Here is a 22,622-nt window from a genome sequence, read left to right as displayed (position 1 = left end):
CAGTCTTCAGGGAAACTCTGCCTTTCCCTTCAGCATCTTTGCCCCTGGGACCCTGTCTCCCCTAGTGCCCAGCGCCCCATGCAGCTCCCCAGGCTTCCAGAGTCTCTGCACCCCTTCCCCACACACAGCACCCCTCAGGCTCAGCCAGGCCAGCACCGTTCTTCTCCTCCACCCAGATTATCAGTTACTGTCCCATGAGCTAGCTGCCTGTTTTCTGTTAGGAACCAACAAATCCCTAATGGAGTTGTTCCCCTTACTTGAAGGTTTCACAGACAGGATAATGTCCAGAAACCAGTTTGTGATCTAATAATGGGTTGCTAACTTATTTTGTCAATACATTCAAAAACACTAACATCTCTGGTGACTATCATCTCTTAGAAGAACGAACATTTTAATATCAAAAGGAAACAGTGTTCTTTCAGTAATTCTGTTGAAAGGAGTGCCCTTTTAATATCAAAGGAGGCACACACACAAAGCAGGGATAATTTAATGCTTCAAATATATAAAGAGCATAAATTCAGAATCAAGGATATCTTTAAAAATTTTTTTAATTTAAATTTTATTTTATATTGGAGTATAGTTGATTTATAATGTTGTGTTAGTTTCAGGTGTACAGCAAAGTGATTCAGTTATACATATACATATATCAACTCTTCTTCAGATTCTTTTCCCCTGTAGGTTATTACAGAATATTGAGTAGAGTTCCCTGTGCTATACAGTAGGTCCTTCTTGATGATCTGTTTTATATATAGTAGTGTGTATATGTTAATCCCAAGCTCCTAATTTATCCCCCTCCCACCTTTCCCCTTTGGTAACCATAAGTTTGTATCAAGGATAACTTCTTAAATTGAATAAATGTTTCCGTGAAAAACTCAGTGTATTTCTCTCTCTCTCTCTCTGTCTTGCCCTCCCCGTCCTTCCCTCTCTCCCCCTCTCCCTCTGTTTCTATTTTCTTTTCTTTCTTTCCCTCATTGGCGTGGATTCTTGGTTTGGTGTCTTTTCAGAAAGTCTTTTCTGGTGCCTGCTTAGAGGCAGAAATTCAGGTTAAAAAAAAAGCTAGCTATGTGTCACACCTCCCAGATGATAAGGGTTAAGTCCATTAACATGTATCTGGTCTTCAGAAGTCCCTTAAATAGATCTAGTGGTGGGAATTTATTACAGTCATGAGGAGGTTTGACCTTTCTGTAAATTTCTGGAAAAAAAATAAGGCGCTTCCTGTAGTGAACTTAGAGGATCAGTTCCAATTGCCCAGAGCCATTTATCCAAAGCCACAGGTTTTCCACACTTCCCAGTTCCCCGAGCCCTTCAGCTGTGAGCGCAGCTGCCCTGGAATTCCTCATCCTAAAACCGCAACCTGGATTGTGTGCGTTGGGCCACTAGCCTAGTCTTTGGCTCAAGGCACTTCTTGAAACGAGCCAGTTATTCATGTTTTCAAATAAAAATCGCCAGCCTTCTGCCAGTTATTCTAAGCAAATTCAGGAGGACTGAATTTCGCCTGAAGCACTGATTCATAACGAAACTCTGCCCTCGTAAATACGTGAGGTTACATAGATATAAATCTGAAAACATTCGAAACGGAGGGAACGCCACCAGCTTCGCTTCCCAGACGGCGGTGACCCAGCAGCCCTTCAGCTACCGTTCATCTGCTGGACTGTGAGCGGCGGGGAGCTGTTCGAAGTGGTGCTTCTCCCACTCGCTCCCTTCCAGCGCCCCCTGGTGGAAACCCGTCCCCAAGCCGAGCCCTGCTGCAGCCACGCACACAAGCAGAAGGCTGTTAGGAGACCTGCACGGGTGGGAGAAGGGGGAAGCAAGCCTTCCCAGGAGAGTAAGCGAACACTAAATAAAATAAGAGGTTCGACTCCCTTACCCATGAGGGACGTGCCAGTTCCTAAAGGTCACGGAGATTACGCCGGGATGTGATGCCCTTTTCCTGATTTGCTGGTACAAGATAGATAATTAAAGGTATTTGCTGGGGAATAAGAAGCAGATGAAAAGAATAGCGCAGATGTAAGCCTGGGAGGGGAAGCTCTGGCTTCTTCCTGCGTTAATCCTCAACACCGCATATAACCTTCTAGCAGGCAAATAGTCATTGCCCGTCTCTGGGGCATTTTAGATTGTCTCTGGCAAAGACCAGATATGCATGAGTTTCTGCCTTCATTGGGGATTTTATAAAGGCGAAAAAGGGCTTTCTCTCTGCAGGTTACTGAGAAAAGCAATTCAAAGAATGGCTTCTGTAACCACAGCAGGCGTGTGGCAGTGACTCTCTATTTACCCACTCACCTGGAAGACCTGTGATGCTGTAAATAGAAAATGACCACAAGTCTAATAATCATTGCTATCTGCTTTGGCATGAATCATTACTTCAGTCTGTAAATAAAGAGGCCTAGTGTCTTGAAGAGTCAAGCCAAGCAAGGAACACCAGGAAGCCGTTTGGCTTTCCCAACTTGTTTTTTACTCACTCATCAATTATTTATTGGGCAGCGACTAGTTGCTAGCAACTGTGCTGGGCAGAACTGAACCATAAACAAGGCAGAGGTTGTCCTCGCTGCTCACAGCTATTCTTGGTCTTCAGGGGAGATAGAACAAAACCGTGTCCTAATTGAAGCTGTGGCAGACTAGTACCCTTATTTGAAGGCAGCTGTCTTTGCTACTGAGTGAGGACAAATAAATACTTCTGAAAAAACTTCCTCCTACATTCCAGGCTGCAGAAGAGAGTAAAGATAACCGAGAGATTGCTGTTGGATTTACAGTCCACTCTGTTGGTGTGTAGTCATGGATGGTAAATTCAGCGAAGGCGGGGGGGAGCCTTTTCCTAGTCTCCAGATATCATTCCTGCTGACAAATACCAGCAGTTTCTCTTTGAAAGTTCTATATGTTTAATTTAAGGTATAATAATGGTTAATTTTATGGGTCAACTTGGCTGGGCCATGATGCCTAGGTAGTGGGTTAAATGTTCCTGTGGATGTTTCAGTGAAGATATTTTTTGTGTGAGATTAACACTTAAATCAGTGGATCTTTAGGAAAGCAGATTACCAAGACATAATGTGGGTGGGCCTCATCTAATCAGTTGAAGGCCTTAATAAACCAAAGACTGACCTCCACTAAGCAAGAAAACATTCGGCCAGCAGACTGCCTTTGGACTCAAACTGCAGCTCTTCCCTGAGTCGCCAGCCCACCCCATCAGAGTTTGGACTCACCAGCCCTCACAATTGTGTGAGCCAATTCCTTAAGTCAGTTTATCTTGCTCTCTCTCTGATCACGCTGACAAATACAGTTGTCATGCTTACAGATATGAAAACGCCTTTAAAAGAAGCACTGCCGTACATGTTTACTGTTATATCAGTTTACTATCATATCATTTTCACTTTGCCAAGACTAAGCTTCAGAGCACCTCCGGAGAGCTGTGTTGATAGTGGAGAGAGGACCCCTTAGAGTCCTGAGCGGGGTGAACAGGGGTAGAGAATGGGCTCAGAACACAGGAGTTGTGGGGTTGAAGGTCAGCTTTGGTTTACTTGACCTTCTTCCCATTTTGTCTTCAGAGGGAGGACCATAGTGTGCTTCCATCTGTTTACCTCAAATCTGCTCTTTGAATACACAATACATACTTGCTGAATGAATTCTAGGGAACTGAGTGAGGGAAAAGGTTGGACATTAAATGAGCAACTGCTCTGTCCTAGACATTTCATCTCTGCTGTCTTACGCAATCTTCTCATCCACAAGGACTGTCTCATTATTATGCTCGTGGACTCAGCCAAGCTCTGTGGACTTAAATTCAATCTCAGCTGCTTTTTTAGGTATGTAACTTTGGACAAATGACTGAACCTGTCTGTTACTCAATTTCTTCATCTGTGAAATGGGGATAATTACAGGACCTATTTCAGTGTGTAGGGAGTGAGTTAGTATAGGATAGTAAGATCTTCCTGTAGTCCCGCCATATGGTAAATGCTTTGTTGGTAGCAGTGGGGAACTGCCTTTCCTAGAAGGTAGGTTTTATTTCTATCATTTTCCAGATGAGGCTCCTGAGTAATTGCCCCAAATCATATTGTCGCTACAAGAAAATGGAGTCGTGATTTGACTTCAGGTTACCCTGACCCTAGTGACTGCTCAACCCCACATGCTGTCCTTATACAGAAAAAAGAACATTTGAACACCGGGTTTTAACCATTTCATTTAGCATCTCGTGGATTGATGCTTTATTTTGGATAAGCTGCCACTGCTTTTTCTCCTTCCCACCTCCTCCTCCTCCTCCCTCTCTTCCTTCTTTTTTTTTTTTTTTTTTTTGCGATACACGGGCCTCTCACTGTTGTGGCCTCTCCTGTTGCGGAGCACAGGCTCTGGACGCGCAGGCTCAGCGGCCATGGCTCATGGGCCCAGCCGCTCCGTGGCATGTGGGATCTTTCCGGACCGGGGCACGAACCCGCATCCCCTGCATCGGCACGCAGACTCTCAGCCACTGCGCCACCAGGGAAGCCCCCTTCTTCTTTTTTACTATACCTGGAACAAAAGGTTAGACTTATGACCTACTACAAGCTCCGGAAGCTGTCTTCTTCAACTTTACTGTTCTACTTAGTCAAAAGGACGTGGTCAACCTAGCTTACTCTGCGGCCGGCCAGCGTCGAGCTGTGAGATTGCATGTGGCAGAATGAGTTACTGACAAATAGAGCCTAAGTGTAATGTGATGGTGTAGATATTGGGGAGGCGTTATTTAACAGCTATCTATTGAGTTCTTGCTCTGTACCAGGCTCTCATGCTGGATGCTATGGACAAGACAAAAAACCATGAGACTCAGACCGTGAAATTGAAGAGTTCACAATCTAGCTCAGTGGTTCTTAACAAGGGGTGATTTTTGCCCACAGGGGACATCTGACAATTCCTGGAAACATTTTGGTCTTCACACCTGGGTGTGGGAGGTGGGTATCAGAGGAGTGAGGTGCTGTTGGTACTGACATCTAGTGCACAGGGGCCAGGGATGTTGCTCAACATACTGTAATACACAGGACAGCTCCCGCAGCAAAGCACTCATCACTCTAAGGTGTCAGTAGTGGTGAGATTGAGAAGCCCTGTGAGAGATGAAGGCTACACAAGGAAAAGTAAATAACCATTGAAGATGGTACCTAATTATGAGCCACAGAGCAAGACAGATAACAGTGCTTTGGGAGCCGAAGGAAGATTAGGTGGGAGTGGATTGCAATGGAAGCCTTTTTTAAGCTGGGGACAGAAATGTGCAAGGTGTCTGTGAGAACAGTGAACAGAAGAATAGAAGCTGGTGTAATAGGAATTGGTGAACACTAAGCGTCAGGGTGGGGCTGGCCAGATTACGGAAGGCCTCGGAAATAAGGAAAGATATAATCTTGTTGCCATATGTAATTGAGAGTCTATTTTATTTTATTAATTTAATTAAAGGAGTGAAGGAGTGGAGAGAGTAGGGAGGGCTGACAGCTGGGGGAAGAATGGTCCAGGCAGAACAAAAGCGAAGAGCCTTGGGTGAGAGCAGTCCTGGTCCAGAAGCACTGCGCGGGCAGTGTGGACGGGGTGAAATGAGCACAAGCACATTGGAGAGAAGGTGAGAGGTACCAGGAGGCCAGGTCGTGGACGGTTTAAGGACAATTGTGAGAAAATTGGCTGTAACGCACAGTGAAATGGAGAGCCATTGTGGGTTTGTGAGACAAGGAGTAGCATGATCTGACCTAGGTTTTAAATTAATTACTGTGGCAGCTGAAAAATAGGCCATAAAGGGTGGGGGGGATGGGATTAAGTGTAGAAGCAGAAAGAAGTTAGGAGGCTATTGGTATAATCCAGATAATGGAGACTTAGACCTTGGTAGTAACAGAAGGGTGGGGAAAAGCAGTAACATTCTGTGTGTGTGTGAGTTTTGTGGTGAAATGTAATTAACATAAAATTTACCATTTTAACCATTTGTAAATGTAGAGTCCAGGAGCATGAAGTCCAAGCACATTATTGTACACTCATCACCATTACTCATCTCCAGAACTTTTTCGTCATCTCAAGCAGAAACTCTTGGATACATTTTTTGTGTGTGTGGTACGTGGGCCTCTCACTGCTGTGGCCTCTCCCGTTGCGGAGCACAGGCTCCAGACATGCAGGCTTAGCGGCCATGGCTCACGGGCCCAGCCGCTTCGCGGCACGTGGGATCTTCCCGGACCGGGGCACGAACCTGTGTCCCCTGCATCGGCAGGCAGACTCTCAACCACTGCGCCACCAGGGAAGCCCTTGGATACATTTTTAAGGAAGAGTCAGCATGCTCTCCTGATGGATTGGACTGGGTGTGAGAGAAAGAGAGGAGTCAAAGATAACTCCAAGATCATTGGCCTGAGCAACTGGAAAAATGGAGTTGCTCTTGACAAGATGGAGAAGAGTAGATAGACGAGTTTGGGGAGGAAGAAGAGAGGAGTTCAGATTTCTTCCTGTGAATTTGAGGTGTCCACTAGACCTCCAAGTGGAGAATTTGAGAGTGCCTTTGGCTATGCAAGTCTGAAATTCATGGGAACTGGGATAGAGGTGTACATTTGGGTGTCATCAGCAGATAGATGGCTTTTAAGACACAGGAAGGAATGAGATAATCAAGGGAGTGAATAAGGCAGAGTAAAGAAGAAATCAAAAGCTTTGGGGCAGCCTAGCATTAGATCCAGTCTAAGAAGTTAGCAGGGAGGAGAAGAAAGCAGTAAAGGAGACTGAGAAGAAGGAAGACCAGTAGGACATAGTGTCAAATGCTGCTGAGAGCACAGGTAAGATGAGGCCTTAGCATTGACCATTATTTATAGCAGTGCATAGGACCCTGGTGACCCTAACAAGAGCAGTTTGGGGAAGTAGTAGGATCAAAAGCTTAACTGGGATGGGTTAAGAGAAAGTAGGAGGGAAAGAATTGGAGGCAGCAAATAAAGACTGCTAATTACTATAAATGGGGAGCAAAGCTGATGGAAGAAATAAGATCAAGGGTCATTTGTTGTTTTGTTTTTAAGGGGTGAAGTAGTAGTATACTTATATGCTATTGGGAAGGATCCAGTAGAGAGGGGGAAAATGGTGATGTAGAAGAGGGAAGGAGTATTTAAAAATTGGACTGGAATTGTATCTCCAGAGTAGAAATGAGATGTTTACCCCTGGACACCACCAGTGTGTCTGTAGCCCAAACATTGAATAACGGCAGTATCCAAACCGGAGAAAGGCAAGGAACTAATGCATGAATCTAGGTTTTGAAGGTGAAAGGCAAAGGAACCAGTATATATTGATTACTATGTTGGATATCTTTATTCTTATCCACCCTATTCTACCCTGGAAGGATGACCTGTGGGGATTAAACGTGGAAGCCAGCCTCCATCGTGGCTCAGTGAGCCCGACCTCTTGGTATTCATTCTTCTCCACCTCGCACTCTATCCTGGAAAAGGAATCTGTAGGGCTGTTCGGCATGCTTCTGAGCTCTCTGGCTTCTGCTTACACTACACCCATGGGGAGCCCTGGAAGGAAGCTGTGGTGAGGTTTCCTTGAACTGGCTGTGTCCCTCTACAGCAGATCATTGCTCCTGTAAAATGGTCTCTGCTCTACTTAACTCTCTCACTTTCCTGGGCCTTTTGGACATGGGGATGGTGACAGTTCCACTATTGCTGGACCCAGGCGTCTGCACATTCTTTATCGTTACCTTACCCCCTTCTGCACCTTTGTAATTAGTCTCTTTGTAAATAAACCCTTCTAAAAGTATTCTAATTTAAGTATGTCTTGTTTTATATTATAGGCCTGATTGATACCATAATTGGCATCATAAGTGGCTCTAGGAAACAGAGTCAAAATTGGATCTGGGATTTATTTGGTCATATAGTTAGAGGTCCAGGCATAGCCTTATTGCTGGGAGAAATAACTCAATTTTCCATTACTCCAGTTATCATTGGTGGTAGCCTGGGATGAAGGGCAAAATGTTGGCTATATAGAGCCTCTGAAAGTCCCATTATGAGAATCACAGCACAAACCCTCAGAAATTGGGAGTAATGACTTGACCCTGTGCTGATAACTATTTTTGATTTTTTTTTTTTTTTTTTTTTTGGCCGCACTGCGTGACACGCGGGATCTTAGTTCCCCAACCAGGGATCAAACCTGTGCCCCCTGCAGTGGAAGTGAGGAGACTTAACCACTGGACCGCCAGGGAAGTCCCCACTATTTTTGATTTGAAAAGTAGCTCCTGGCTTCCTACTGGTGAAGACTGAATGCTCCAACCATGCCATGAAATGCTTATGCGATCCAAACTGAGTGAGCCTGTCATGAGCTGAGTGTTATCTGACTCACTGAACCAAGAAATTGGGCATGTGTAGGAGTAATCCATAATAATATGGAAATGGTATATGTGAAAGTGGGCCCCCGTAGATCCAGAAGGCTCAAGAAAACTTCATGAGCAGGTGACATTCACATAGTACCTGTTCTTTCTGCTTCTCCTTCACCTCACACCCAAGACCTCAAGAGGAATTTCCCATCAGGCCTGATTTACAGATAGATCTGCATCCCAAACCCACATGAGCAGGAAATGAACAGCCATCATGCTACAGCCCTATTCAGAGGTAGCCTGAAAGATGGTGTTGAAATAACATTCTCCTTGAACTTCAAGAAGTACATCAGTTTATTCACTTCATTAGGGACAGTTAGTCTGAGGCATCGATCTACATTGACTCATATGCAACGGCAAAAAAGTAGCCCTGCTAGTTCAGGAACGTGGAAAGAACAAGATTGGGAGGGTGGTGAAAGATCTGGGGAGGAATGTGTTTGAAACTCTTGGAATGGGGACAAAATGAGAAGATGTAACCAGAGGTCTACAAGATGATACATTTTGTGGAGTCAGCCTTTTCTTAGTTTCATTGGTGCTGGTACAGTGGTTCTCTGAATACTCTTACCATGTGTCCCGTAATTCAGAAGCAGATGGCTTAATAGTACAGAGGAATGACCTGCTAAAGGCTCAATTGCTATGACACCTGGGAGACAGCATCTTGCAAAGTTGGAGTGGTGTCCTATCATATACAGTAAATGCCTTAAGCCAACAGCAAATGTGGTGTTGTTTCCGTATAGCCAGGATGTCTGAGTCTGGGAACTAAGGAGTAGAGATTGGAGTGGCCCCTATCCCCACCTAATAACCCACTGGATATTGTTATTCTCTTTCCCTGTGACTTTGGGTTTGGTGAGTTTGGAGATTCTAGTGCCCGAGAGAAGAATCCTTTTGTTAGGGAACATTGGAAGTTGAGATTGCCCTCTAACCATTTTGGGATTCCTTGTATCAGCGAACTGATAGGCACAGGAAAGTGTCAGAGTAGCTGGGATGAATATCCTGATTACCAGGAATTGGTTCATTCTTCACAATGAGTACAATGAGGACTTTGAAACTCAGGGAATTCACTAGCTTCATTTCTTAAAATTCATAATAGTCCTGGTCAGTAGAAAACTGTAACAACCCCATTAAGACAATACCAACTAAGGACCCAAATCCCACAGGAATGAACATTTGGGCAATTCCATTAGATAAAGTACCTCCTTTGGCCAAAGTGTCGGCAGAGGCAAGGGGGCACAAGGAATGAATGGTGACAGAAGGTATCTGTGATCAGCTTAGGACTCAGGACAGCTTAAGAGGTGGGAATTGTAGCAGCTATGTCCTATGTTACTCTTCTTTTCTCCTCGTTTCCTTCTCTACCTGACTTAAGAATCCTAATGGTGGTTAATGTACTAGGTTTCCGGTAGGAATATGATCAAATTGACATCACCTGGCGATAATATGTTAGCTCTATTTCATCCCTGGTTCTGGAGGCATAGAGTGGATGCTGAGGGGTAGATTGCTCGTACAGGGTGTTTTCTGCTTGTACCCCTCTTCCATGTTCCAGGACTTTAGAGAAAATATCTAATTTAATCTCAACAACCCTATAATGATAATAGGTCTTCTTGATTACCCTCTTACTATTGATATATACCTGGCATTGTTCTGCATGCTTTATATGAATTCATTCAATTAATCCTCATAGTAGCCTTACATGCCTAGTGTCCTGTTATTCCCATTTTACAGATGAGGAAACTTAAGCACAGAACAGTTAAGTAACTTGCCCAAATCCACAAAGTTGGAGATTAACCTCTGCCCCCTAAGGCTTCTCAAAGCAGGTAGGTATGATTATCTTGTTTTCACAGATAGGAAAATAAAGAGATAGAGAAGTAAAGGGACTTATCCCAGATATAGTCAGCACCCTCCCCCCTCCCCCCCCAGCTAGAATTCATCATTAGGTCTTTCTAACCTCAAACGTAATGCTCATGTCTAATGTACTCTGCTTCCTTAACAGTGCTTCATTTTCAGGGGTCAGTATGAGAAAAGTGCCGCTGTGAAATGCAGATTCTATGAACATAAAACAGCTTTTGATAAATTCAAAATTTATGGTTTGAAAAAGGCAAATGGTCTAACTTAAATAAAGATTAAACTTGACAGTAGAAGTGTAAGCATGACCCAGATTTACTAGATAGCTAGTGCTTTCTTTAAATATTCAGTTTATGTTTGGACCTAATCCATAGAAAATTTGAGAGCCAAAAAGGTATAAATGTATTTTGATACATAATATATGAAAATAAAATAAATATGTTAAATTACATTATTATATAATATATTATATTAAATATATTTATATTACTTTATGTAAATATATAAAATATATATTAAAATATTTTTGAAGAAATGCGATGGACCTAATTCAAAATCCCTGCTAACAGATTTCCTAGGAGAACATTGTTTCTGGAATCATATTCTTGTGTATACTTGTCAACTGACATTAGCCCTGATCAAGGTAAAGAGGAATACAGTGGTCATTTATCATTCACAGACTGAGGAAATGCATGAAACCAGACCCAGGAACAAGAGCCTGAGAAGGGAAACCACAGTGGCCGGGGTGCCAGTAACTTCTTTTTGTGTTAGTGACAGTTTTTCATCTTCTACTAGTGAAGAAGGGCACGGTCGAGACTTTGCATATGCTTTGCAATACTTTCTGTCACCCGTACCCTCAGGGATTTCCTCCTTTGGACCAGCACCAGCAGCCTCCTCTATCCAATATCACGGACTCACGGCTTTCTAACAGTTGAGAATGATCTGCTTTTCAGATAATACCGTCCAGTCGATTTTCTGCTGTTGCTGTTCCGTGCAGAAGCGGTAAGTCTTCTTCCGAGGTCAACTTCTCGGAAATTAATTCATTCCTTTTCTCTATTGCCTGTCGAGTCTCACATCTCTTTGTATCTGCTGTTGCCTCTGCCTGGGAAACCCTACTCCCCATTTTCTTCCTGTTGAATGGCCATTCATTTAAAGCTAGCTGTAGGTCAGATGTCAGGTCTGTGATGCTTCCTTGATCCTCCTGGATTTAATTGCTCCTTCCATTGTGTTCCCAGAGCACGCGGCTTGGTTCTTTATTTAATACTTATTTCATGTATGCTATTTATATGTCTGTGTTTCACTCTGTAATTTTTACCTTTTAAGGGTAAGAATCCTGTCTTGTTTATTTGAGTATCTCCCCCAAACTATCAGTGCGTTTTACACTTTGGTGCCCAGCAAATGACATATAAGGATAAAATCCAGCGCATCATGATAATAATAAGAGCCAACATTTAATGGGAGTGTTCTATATGTCAGACTGTGCTAAGAAGTTTGCATATTTTAGCTCAAGTGACTCTCAAAACCACCCATTTTTTTTTACAATCTCCATTATACAGATGAGGAAATTGAGGCTTAGAGAGGTTACATTGCTTACCCAAGGCCACACTATGAAAATGGTAGACCTGGGATCTGAACTCATGTTCTTATCGCTACACCATGTCTACTTATAACAATAGATACCATCGAATCAGGTGATGCATGTAAAATGATAAACACTGTGCCTGACACAGAGTAAGATCTTCATTATCATGATTATAATTGATTATAACACCCTTAATATGCACCAGACTCTGTATTGGGCACATGAGATGTTTTCTCAATTTTATTTCATAACAACTCTATACGCTCTTAGCATCTCTAGTTTCCAGATTAAAAAAAATGAAGTTCTGAGAGGTAGTACCTTGTTCAAGGAAATGGAGTTTGGAAGTCTTCTAAAAAAAAACAACAATAGGAAGGAGATTTTTCTACTAGTTTGTGATAATCTAGTAGATTCATAGATAACTTGAGTACAAATAATCATTTGTAACATGATTATTTTTCAATGTCAGACAAGTGAGGACACAAATAAGCCTTAGCAAAGATGAAGAACTTTCAGAAAAATACACGCAGCGTCGCAGACCATGGTTCAGTGAATTGCCAAGTAAGAAGCAAGTGAGTATCATTTTGATGGGGGTGAAGGGGTAGAGGACGGTGGCATTTTTAGGGTCTGGGCCTCATGAGGTACCGTTTTCTGCCATGCCCAGAACCTAGTATCATGGTTGGCACATAATGAGTTCTCAGTAAACATTTAGTGAATCGATGTCCTAGAAGAAAGTGAAAGACAGAAACCAACCAACCAACAAAAACAGTTAAAATAGACTACTCTGCTATATTTTGGCAGAACTTGAAATTGGGAAAAAATGTATCCTGGCTACTGCCATTTTGAGGCCAGGATTAATTTTCAGTTCAGTGGCGGAGAATCAGTTCTCTTGGGAACTGTGTTAAACCCAAACACAAGCTTACAGCACGCGAAAGGGAAGAGCCGTTTTTCTTTTTCCAAGAGAGAAAAATCCTTGAAGTGAAACTATTAAGGAGGAAATAAAATTTTAAGAATTGTGACATGAAAACAATTCAGTGCAATGCTGGCAAGAGAATTGGTGATCTTGAGAATTTACAAAATGATGAGTGTGTTGCTGGATCTGGAAGTTGTTCTATAGTTAGTCATTTCCTACCTTTATCCCACCTGGGCTTCTGCTTTGGTGCAGCTGGCTGGGAAAAGTGAGGGGGCAGGCAAATAGGCTCTATCCCGATTCTTTTTTAGTACAGATCACTAAAACAATAGCACAACGACTCACTCTTTAGTTTTTACAGTCCAACAGGGGCCGAGTGCAGCCATCAAAACGCAAGCCGCTTCCTCCCCTCCCACCCTCTGAGTTTGCTGAAGAGAAGATCCAAGTCAAAGCACTGTATGATTTCCTGCCCAGAGAGCCCTGTGACTTAGCCTTAAAGAGAGCAGAGGAATACCTGATCTTGGAGAAGTGTAATCCTCACTGGTGGAAGGCAAGAGACCGCTTGGGGTAAGACTGATGGCTTAGTCTTTACCAAATCTCTCATCTCTCATTCTCTGAAGACTTCTGAAGCATGACATAGACTCCATGTAGTGGCTCATTTAATCCAGGTTTATAACTCTTCCTTGTAAATGAAACAGAAGCTGTTCCCACACCTCCCCATCTGTATGAAAGAGCATTATAGCACCGTGATTTCAGGCAGACTCTCCAAACTAGGTACACGTGGCTTTATATCCTGATGCTGCCGCGTACTGTTGTGTGTCCTTGGGCAAGTCACTTACCCTCTCTGTTTCCTTCCCTCCCTCCCTCCTTCCCTCCTTTCCTTCCTTTCTCTCTTTCTTCTCAGTTATAATTGACATATAACATTATATTAGTTTTAAGTATACAACATAATGATTCAATATTTATATATATTGTGAAATACTCACTACAAGTCTAGTTAACATTCATCACCATACATAGTTACAAGTTTTTTTTCTTGTGACGGGAACTTTTACGAACTTTTATTTATTCTCTTAGCAACTTTCAAGCATGTGATACGGTACTATTAACTGCAGTCACCATTCTATACATTATATCTCCAAGACATATTTATTCTGTAGCACGAGTTTTATACCTTCTGATCCCCTTCACCCACTTCACCCCCACCCACCCCTGCTTCTGGCAACCGCCAATCTGTTCTTTCTATCTATGAGCTTGTTTGTTTGTTTCTTCAATTTTTCATTTTTTAAAAGATTTCACAGGTAAGTGAGACCATATAGTATTTGTCTTTGTCTGACTTACTTCACTTAACATAGTGCTCTCCAGGTCCATCTATGTTGCTGTAAAGGACAAGATTTTCTTCTTTTTATGGCTGAATAATATTCCATTGTAGAGATATATACCACATTTTCTTTATCCACTCATCCGTCAGTGGATACTTAGGTTGTTTCCACGTCTTGGCTATTGTAAATAGTGCTGCAATGAACATGGGGGTGCATATATCTTTTTGAGTTAGTGTTTTCATTTTCTTCAGATAAATACCTAGGAACAGAATTGCTGGATCATATGGTAGTTCTATTTTTAATGAATTTTTGTTTCTTTATTTGTAAAATGGGAATGATAGCTCCTACCATACAAGTTCTTATTCTAATTTATGCTTTCTTTGGCAATTTGAATTTTTTTCCTGTTAAGCTCTGAGATAGAAACAGAAACAGTATCTTATTCATTTTCATATTTCTACAATGACTAGTTTTAGAAGTAAACATTGCAATAGTTTCTGAATTAAATTGGAAAGAAAAAAGACCCTGGGATGCAATAAGACTTCTTTGTGTCCGTTGCAATAGATTGCTAATGCCAGACTGGAGTCCTGGGTAGAGAAGAATTCTGAGGAGTAGGTGAGCTTTCTGGGGAAGAATGCTGGCATTGATTTCTGATCCTTGTCAAGATTTGGAGATTATAAGTGTCTAAGCATCAGAAGTACATACATACCTCTTTATTTATATTTTCCTGATGATTTGGCTGTGTTACCAGGTTTTGATTGAGTCTCAACATGTGATGGAGACTTTTCAGTGGGAAAAGAGGTATGATGTCCCAGTGATCACAGTAAGTTAGTAGGTTCAGGGCTGTGTAATTAGCTACTGCTGCAGGTGGCCTATTGGCATGACTCAGACTTAAAGAGAAACAACAGCAATTTTTAACTTCAAAGTTAATAACTGAATATAGTTTTTTTGTTTTTGGATTCATACGTGATAAATAGTACCCAAATTCTGCTTTGCCACACCTCCAAACCCAGTCTCTTTCCCAAAAGGAAGCACCATTATTCATTTAGTGAGTACTTGTCCAGATCATTCTCAATGCACTCATTGAAACATATGGTATTGTTTGCAGATATAATTTAGCTAAGTCTGACCATACTTTATGCTTTGCTCTGCAACTTGCTTGTATTCCTCAATAAAATGTCTTGGAGATCTTTTCATAATTTTAAATTTCAGATTTCATTGGCGAAGGTATAGGAAAAGAGAAACCCCTCCCCTGCCGATGAGTGTATAAATTGGTACATTTCCCTTCAACAGCAATTTACTGTATCTACTGAAAGATGTACATACTCCGTGACCCAGCAGTTTCCCTGCTTGGTATCTGTCTTAGAGAAGTACTTTTACTTGTACACAAGAAGGCATGTTCAAGTATTTCTTTCCAGCTTTGCTGTAATAGGGGCGTGGCTAAACTAGAATATCTATTCTGTGGAATACTCTGTGGCAATTAAAAAGAATTAAGTCAATATCTTTGTAATTGGTATGCTTTTAATCTAGTCACTATGATGTCCCAGTGATCACGTAAGTACACCTTTTCCTCTTTGCAAAGATTTTTGTCAGAAAACGTCTTAAACTATTCACATTATAAGTCAGAAACTTAGTATTTATCATGCAGAGATTTTAGTTGAAATGAAAAAACTTTTCTTTCTTCTTTCAACAATTTAAGTAGTCAAATGAATTTGATTTTCCCCTGCATCCTTGAGGTTTTTAAAAGGATTTTTGCCACAATAATGCCACAAATGTGCCAAGCGTTTTGATTTTTGCTTTGTCTTTGTAGGAATGAAGGCTTAATTCCAAGCAACTATGTGACTGAAAACAAACCAAGCAACTTAGAAATATACGAGTAAGTGTCCTCCAAAATATGTCCTATGGTTAATCTATGAAAATTATGTACATGTGGGCAGCTTATAAGTATACATAGTGGTTTTGGTCTGTAAGACCAAAGTAAGGAAAAGAAGGTAACACGGTTGGCAGCTTTAGCCTAAGAGATCTTTGATGCTTATAACGGTTGATTCAGAAACTTCTTTTTCTTAAAATCACTTTTGTTTTGTACAGCCAATTAAAAAAAGTTTTGACAGTGACAATGTGAAACCAAACACTCATCTTGCACTTATTTTAATACATGTCCTAAATGGAAAAGTTATTAATTAAAAAATGGGGACTTCCCTGGTGGTCCAGTGGTTAAGACTCTGCACTTACACTGCAAGGGGCATGGGTTCGATCCCTGGTCAGGGTACTAAGATCCCTCATGCCATGCAGCGTGGTCAAAACATTTAAAAAAATTAAAAATGGCATTAATTGTGCATAAATGAAATTAGACTTAATATATAGACACATTACTGTATTTAGCTCATGTTTTGAAATCTTTTAGAAATCAATGAAGTTGAGAAGTAGGCTAATGTAGTTTGGAAGAACATTTGGTATGTTACTAGAGTTCTGCTTAGAAATACATTCTTGCTACCCTTATAGATTTAGAAGATGGAAATCTTAGCAGTCACTCTGCAGATCATTCTGCCCCTCATTCTGCAGATCAGAAACTAAGGTTGAGATATTAAATTTATTTATTTTTATTTATTTTTGGCTGCATTGGGTCTTTGTTGCTGCGTGCGGGCTTTCTCCAGTAGCGGCGAGCAGGGGCTACTCTTCGTTGCAGTGCACGGGCTTCTCATTGTGGTGGCTTCTCTTGTTGTGGAGCACGGGCTCTAGGCACGCAGGCTTCAGTAGTTGTGGCTCGTGGGCTCTAGAGAGCAGGCTCACTAGCTGTGGCGCAGGGGCCCAGTTGCTCCGTGGCATGTGAGGCCTTCCTGGACCAGGGCTCGAACCCGTCTTGAACTGTGAAATGAACAGGTAAGGCATTTACAGTTTGGTCCACCTTACCTAGTATTACAGGTGTACTACATTCATAGATACTTCAGTCCTCCAGTCAATTTATTTGTTCAGTCTTTTTTATCGTGCACTTAGGATGTACCAGATGTTAGCTGTTCCAGGCCTTGGAAACACAATACGGAATACACAGAAGCAGTCCCTGCCTTCATGCAACTTACAGCTTCATGGGAAAATAGACATTAAACAACCCCAAATTCACAAATAAATATATCATTTTAAATTGTGGTATTATGAAGGAACAGTATGGGGCACAGGGAGAGGGAAGGGGATATAATTTAAATGAGCGTGTTGGGTGGGGAAGACCTTTCTGAGGAAGTGACTTGAGGGCTAAAGGGGGCAGGAGGGAGTTAGGGGCCGAGGGAGGAAGGAATGCTGTGTCCACATGGGCTTCTGACATTTCAGGGGAACCTTTATTCAGAGAAATATTTATGGCTACTTTGGTTTGAAATTAAATTATCAATATTACAACGTAAAACCCTGGTTTTCAGTAAGCCTTCAGATTTAACTTGTAAGTCTTGATATACTACGCATAAATCTAAAAAAGTTAAGAACAGTCACCTTAATTGATACTCAACATACGAAATGTCTTTAAACAATCCATCCTATTTATAAGCTCAGTTAATTAAATTTCTGGAAATATCTAACTTGCATTGATAAACTGAATAAATTCAGTTTTCTTTTTAAGTATTGTACGTCACATGCCTGACAGCAAATTTGCAATTGTAATACCCCTTTGTAAGTCCTTACATGATCCTGGAAGTGTAATAAGTTAAACAGATATATGTGGTAAATCGAGTTCTCTTATCCATATGAATGTCATTTTAAAAATTGGTTCAATTCCCTCAAACTTGAAATAACAAGTTTAAGATTAATTTTAAATTTTAAATCAAAGACAGAAACCTGATATGCCAGATTCTCTTAAAATTATAGATATTTTAAATAGCAAACATTGATTATCCTGAGCTATGGAAATATGAGTCTGATTTATCTAATTGTCTCTACACTGAGTGCTTAACCTTCTCAGGGTTAGAAAGTCACTCAGTGAAGCAGATTAACCTTCTCAGACCTAATAGGGTTTCTAGGGCTAAAACTCAAGACCACAATACTGTTACTTATTGATCAGAAATCTAGGAATGGCACATGGGAGGCTTACATATATATAAGATGGTTGTACCCAACCACAGTTGGACGTACTGTGAGTCCAATCCTGGTGAGTTTGAGCCAGGATTTTTTTTAATATGTCAGTAGAAGGCCCACCACAATCCTGTGTATTGGGGCTTCTATTGAAATCATTCAATGTTAGTTTTTTTTTTTAATTTTTTAAACATTTATTTACTATTTATTTATTTATTTTTGGCTGCGTTGGGTCTTTGTTGCTGTGCGTGGGCTTTCTCTAGTTGCAGCGAGCCGGGGCTGCTCTTCGTTGCTGTGCGCAGGCTTCTCATTGCGGTGTTTTCTCGTTGCGGACCATGGGCTCTAGGTGCGTGGGCTTCAGCAGTTGTGGCTCACAGGCTGTAGAGCACAGGCTCAGTAGTTGTGGCACAGGGGCTTAGTTGCTCCACAGCATGTGGGATCTTCCCAGACCAGCGCTCAAACCCGTGTCCCCTGCATTGGCAGGTGGATTCTTAACCACTGCGCCACCAGGGAAGCCCCTCAATATTAGTTTTATAATCAGTGTTGTCTCAGTAAAGGAGTTACAGCCTTACCTATTTGAAAAAAACAAAACAGAACAAAAACTCTTCTAATTTTTACCAACTGATTTAAAGAGATGAAATTCTGAAATACCATGCTCCCACCTCCTCTAAATTGCATTCATCCTATCTTTTCCTGCCTTACATATATCATTATAATAATGCAGATGGAATTCTGCATTATTTTAAAGGGTCTTAAATTCATCATGTACTTCTATCTGGCTCTTTTGTTACTACTTTGAAGTCATTCTAAGTATGACTTCCACGTGGATGGATTTTTAATTTATATTTAGTCAAAATTAATATATTTATTTTATTTATCACTATAATAAATAAGTACAAAGCAACAAAATTAACACCAACACAATAGCAGGTAAAAAACACTATTTAGAAAAAAATCAATTTATGTTAATCTCTCCCCTTTCGAGTACATTATGCAGTCTTGGCTTTTTACAGCTTCAGTTATTTCAGTGAGCTATAATCATCATTCTCCTTTTAGCACCCATATTTCAGAACTTAGCCAGTGGGGGGCCCCATTAAACTGGTTCCCTGTGTCTTTAACTCTGTCTCATTTATTTTGAAAGAATTTCTTCTTTCTACAGCAAGAGGTCTCAGACTCATCTTGAAATTCCCTTCCACAATATGAATAGTCATTAAAAAGTACTGAATGATATGCACAGTTTAACATCACAGTTACTCTTGTTTCCACTAGCAGTAAGTAGTCATATAGTCATATTACTTTGATTAGAATCATCTGTAATCATCCCCTATTCTCTGTGGTTCATCTTTTTAAAAGACTGTTTTCAATTTGAGGGCATTAGTATTTAAAGAACCTGACCATTCTAATTTAGTGGCAACTTTCTACTATTGAAGGTTAGGGGAAGTCCACATGATGAGATAGGTTCCATCCTCCAAGGCAGGTCTGAGTTTCAATCAGCCACCTTTGCGCTCCCCCCACTTGACTTACTGCATGGTTATATATGCACTCTTCCTTCCACTGTCCACAAAAATATTATTTCTGGTAAAATTAGATTAACTCCTTTTTAAAATCTTGTTTTGAAATGAAAGCTTTTCCATTTTTCTGTCTCTCGCCTTTGTTCTACCGTTTCCTCTCTCTTTCCTGTACCACATTTGCCTACTGATTGTGTTGTTATACCAAACCATATGTTTAAATTACAGTGTTACTTAATTACGATCACTGTGTGTAGCTCTGGTATTTTAAAGTCATTTAATGATGGCTTCATGCAGAGATAACAGCAAGGTCGGAGGCAGAAAAGGGCTTCGTGAGTTTGAGCCAGGAAAGATTCCCAATGTGGCCCAAGCTTAGTAAGCGAAGGGAAAAAGGACCACCATGAGGCCCGTGAGGGATTGGGGCAGGGTGATTTGTATATTGGTTGTTTACGCTATCAAACCACTGACTTTACCACAAGGTAACAAACTCAGGAGAGTCAGATAAGTTGGTGTGAGTTTTAAGTTCAGAAAGATAACATAACACATATATAAGCATGTAAACAAGATGTTCCTGAGGGGAAAGAAATGGTTATTTTTTAGTTTGTTTAACCAAAGCTCTGTAAGGTGTTTATTGAAGATGATGACTTCCTGACCACGTACCTTTTATGGAATTTTCAGGAGGTTATATCATTCAAAATTATATACTAAGTGTGTGTCAGAAAGTTGAATGGAGATGTGATAGAATAAGTGAGATCTTGGCTTGCAATCAATAAAACTGTATTAAACTAACGGACACATTACAGTACGTTATTGTTTATCTGAGTTAAAAATCACTCCGTTTTCTAAAATCAGTTCTGGAGAAAGTTTTTAAAAATGAAGGAAATGGAGCAGCTTAGGGTTTTTTGTTTTTTTTTTTTTCTGGAAAGAAATGGAACATAACATTTAAAAATTATTTTTATTACTTTTACAGGTGGTACCATAGAAATATCACCAGAAATCAGACAGAACGTCTTTTGAGACAAGAGGTAATTCAATTTATTTGTGAATAAATTTGTGAATATTTTCAAAATTTCTGAGAGAGGCACATTATAAAGACTTTACCCAACTAAAGAGTTGTATTACTCACTGGTTTTGTTTTTTTAGTTTTAAAATATTGTTACAGCTTCATCTCTACTATACATTTTTTAAGTCGTAAACTAGATATCTTTGTATCAAATCATGTTTTGTCATTGATTTTCACCATAATTTCAGAAATGTCTTTCTCCTGAAATGATTCCGACTCTAACATACTAAAACTCCTTCATTCACTCTGAAGTGCATTCTGCCAGAAGGGTCTCTGTTTGGATTGCCTGTGTACCTTTGCATCAATGACAATCCAATATATAGTCTGCCCTCCTGAGCTTAGCTTAGACTCATGAAAAACACAGATATAGAAAAATACACGGGGCTGCACTTTCGTTCTTGGGAACAAAAGGAAGAGTGGAGTAGCCAAAATATCAAACTCAGATCAAAACTGCTCATCTAGGTCAAAACAAAACAAAACTGTGTGTAGTTTAAATTTCCAACTGACGGTAAATATCAACTGTGGGTAAATGTACAGTCAGAACTAGAAAGTAAGTGAGAAGTATTTGTGTCATTATGACCTGGTGTCGGATGTTGAGGAAATCTAGAAATATGAGCTAGAATCAGGTCTGTATCTCAAAACTCAGTGCCAGTAATGGCTTAGGACACAGGGATGGTCCAGTTAGTAGCTGGGGGACAGGCTGAGCACGAGGGACACAGACCAGCCTCAGGTGGTGGTGGGGACAGAGGCTGGAGGTCTGGCCTGGCCTCACTGGCCGCGAGGAAATGGAGCATGGCGGCAAATGCAATATCTGCCTGGCATGGTGACATTATACATTAGTGGGTGCAGAATGGACAAAGAAGGTGTGATGACAGGCAGGCAGAAGTGGAGAAGGGAAGTCGAAAAGTAGGTCCACAGTAAGCAAGCTGGTCACAGGTAATATGGCCTGAATCTCTGGGCTGGGCAGGTCCTACGTGAGGTCCTACATCTGAGAGGAAACGAGAATGGGGCAAGTGTCTGACCTCCCTACAAAGGCTAGAATGGGGAATTTGGTAGCAAACCTTCCCATACCCACAACCCAGATATCGTAAATATCAATAGTAACATTGGGTCATAACATTCTTTAACAAAATAAGACATTACAGATACAGTTAAAGCCCACCCCCTCCCTCATCTTTCTGGTCCTCACTCACTCGGCAGAGGCAACCACAGTAGAAGGGTGTGTTCCCATTTTGTCCATGTGTTTAATTTTTTTTTTTTTTTGCGGTACGCGGCCTCTCACTGTTGTGGCCTCTCCCGTTGAGGAGCACAGGCTCCGGACGCGCAGGCTCAGCGGCCATGGCTCACGGGCCCAGCCGCTCCGTGGCATGTGGGATCTTCCCGGACCGGGGCACGAACCCATGTCCCCTGCATCAGCAGGCAGACTCTCAACCACTGCGCCACCAGGGAAGCCCTAAATGTTTTAAAGATGTGCTTTTCACATTTAGATCTTTAATCTGTCTGAAGAGTGTGTATGATTTTTTTTTTTCTTCGGTGCGCGGGCCTCTCACTGTTGTGGCCACTCCCGTTGCGGAGCACAGGCTCCGCACGTGCAGGCTCAGCGGCCATGGCTCACGGGCCCAGCCGCTCCGTGGCATGTGGGATCTTCCCGGACCGGGGCACGAACCCGTGTCCCCTGCATCGGCAGGCGGACTCTCAACCACTGCGCCACCAGGGAAGTCCTGTGTATGATATTTTAAATATATACATATTTTTCCTCTATATCTTAAAATATTTTTTGTAATTTACATATTTTCTAATTTTTATTTTTTAAAATATGCCTGGTTTACATCCTATTTGGTTATGAGGCATTTAAAATATATTGCTTGTTTGGGTTTCCTAATATTTTATTTAGCATTTGTCCTGTCAAGTTCAAAGTTAGCCTGGCTTCTAATTTTCTGTCCTCTTTGTCTGGTTTTAGCATAAAAGTTATACTAGCATCATAAAATGAGTTGGCATGTGGGGTTTTTATCTCTTTTTCCAATC

At 41.2% G+C, this 22,622-nt stretch overlaps 1 protein-coding gene across 2 annotated transcripts in view; it reads left to right on the top strand.

Annotated features, from left to right (window-relative positions):
* The window catches only part of TXK (TXK tyrosine kinase), a 65,184-nt gene that overhangs the window by 3,568 nt on the left and 38,994 nt on the right, over positions 1-22,622 (top strand). The window contains exons 2-6 of one of the 2 annotated variants that reach the window (XM_067735894.1): positions 11,119-11,167; positions 12,214-12,316; positions 13,016-13,221; positions 15,784-15,849; positions 20,505-20,559. In XM_067735894.1, the coding sequence (XP_067591995.1) occupies positions 11,119-11,167; positions 12,214-12,316; positions 13,016-13,221; positions 15,784-15,849; positions 20,505-20,559 (479 nt within the window). Of the gene's footprint in view, positions 1-7,132; positions 11,168-12,213; positions 12,317-13,015; positions 13,222-15,783; positions 15,850-20,504; positions 20,560-22,622 lie in introns of those variants that run through there. The other variant, XM_067735893.1, reaches the window with a different exon arrangement.

The sequence above is a fragment of the Pseudorca crassidens genome, chromosome 4 (assembly GCF_039906515.1).
Source record: "Pseudorca crassidens isolate mPseCra1 chromosome 4, mPseCra1.hap1, whole genome shotgun sequence".
Lineage (NCBI taxonomy): Eukaryota > Metazoa > Chordata > Mammalia > Artiodactyla > Delphinidae > Pseudorca > Pseudorca crassidens.
The sequence above is the reverse complement of the archived record's forward strand: the minus strand, read 5'-3'. Positions and strand labels throughout refer to the sequence as shown.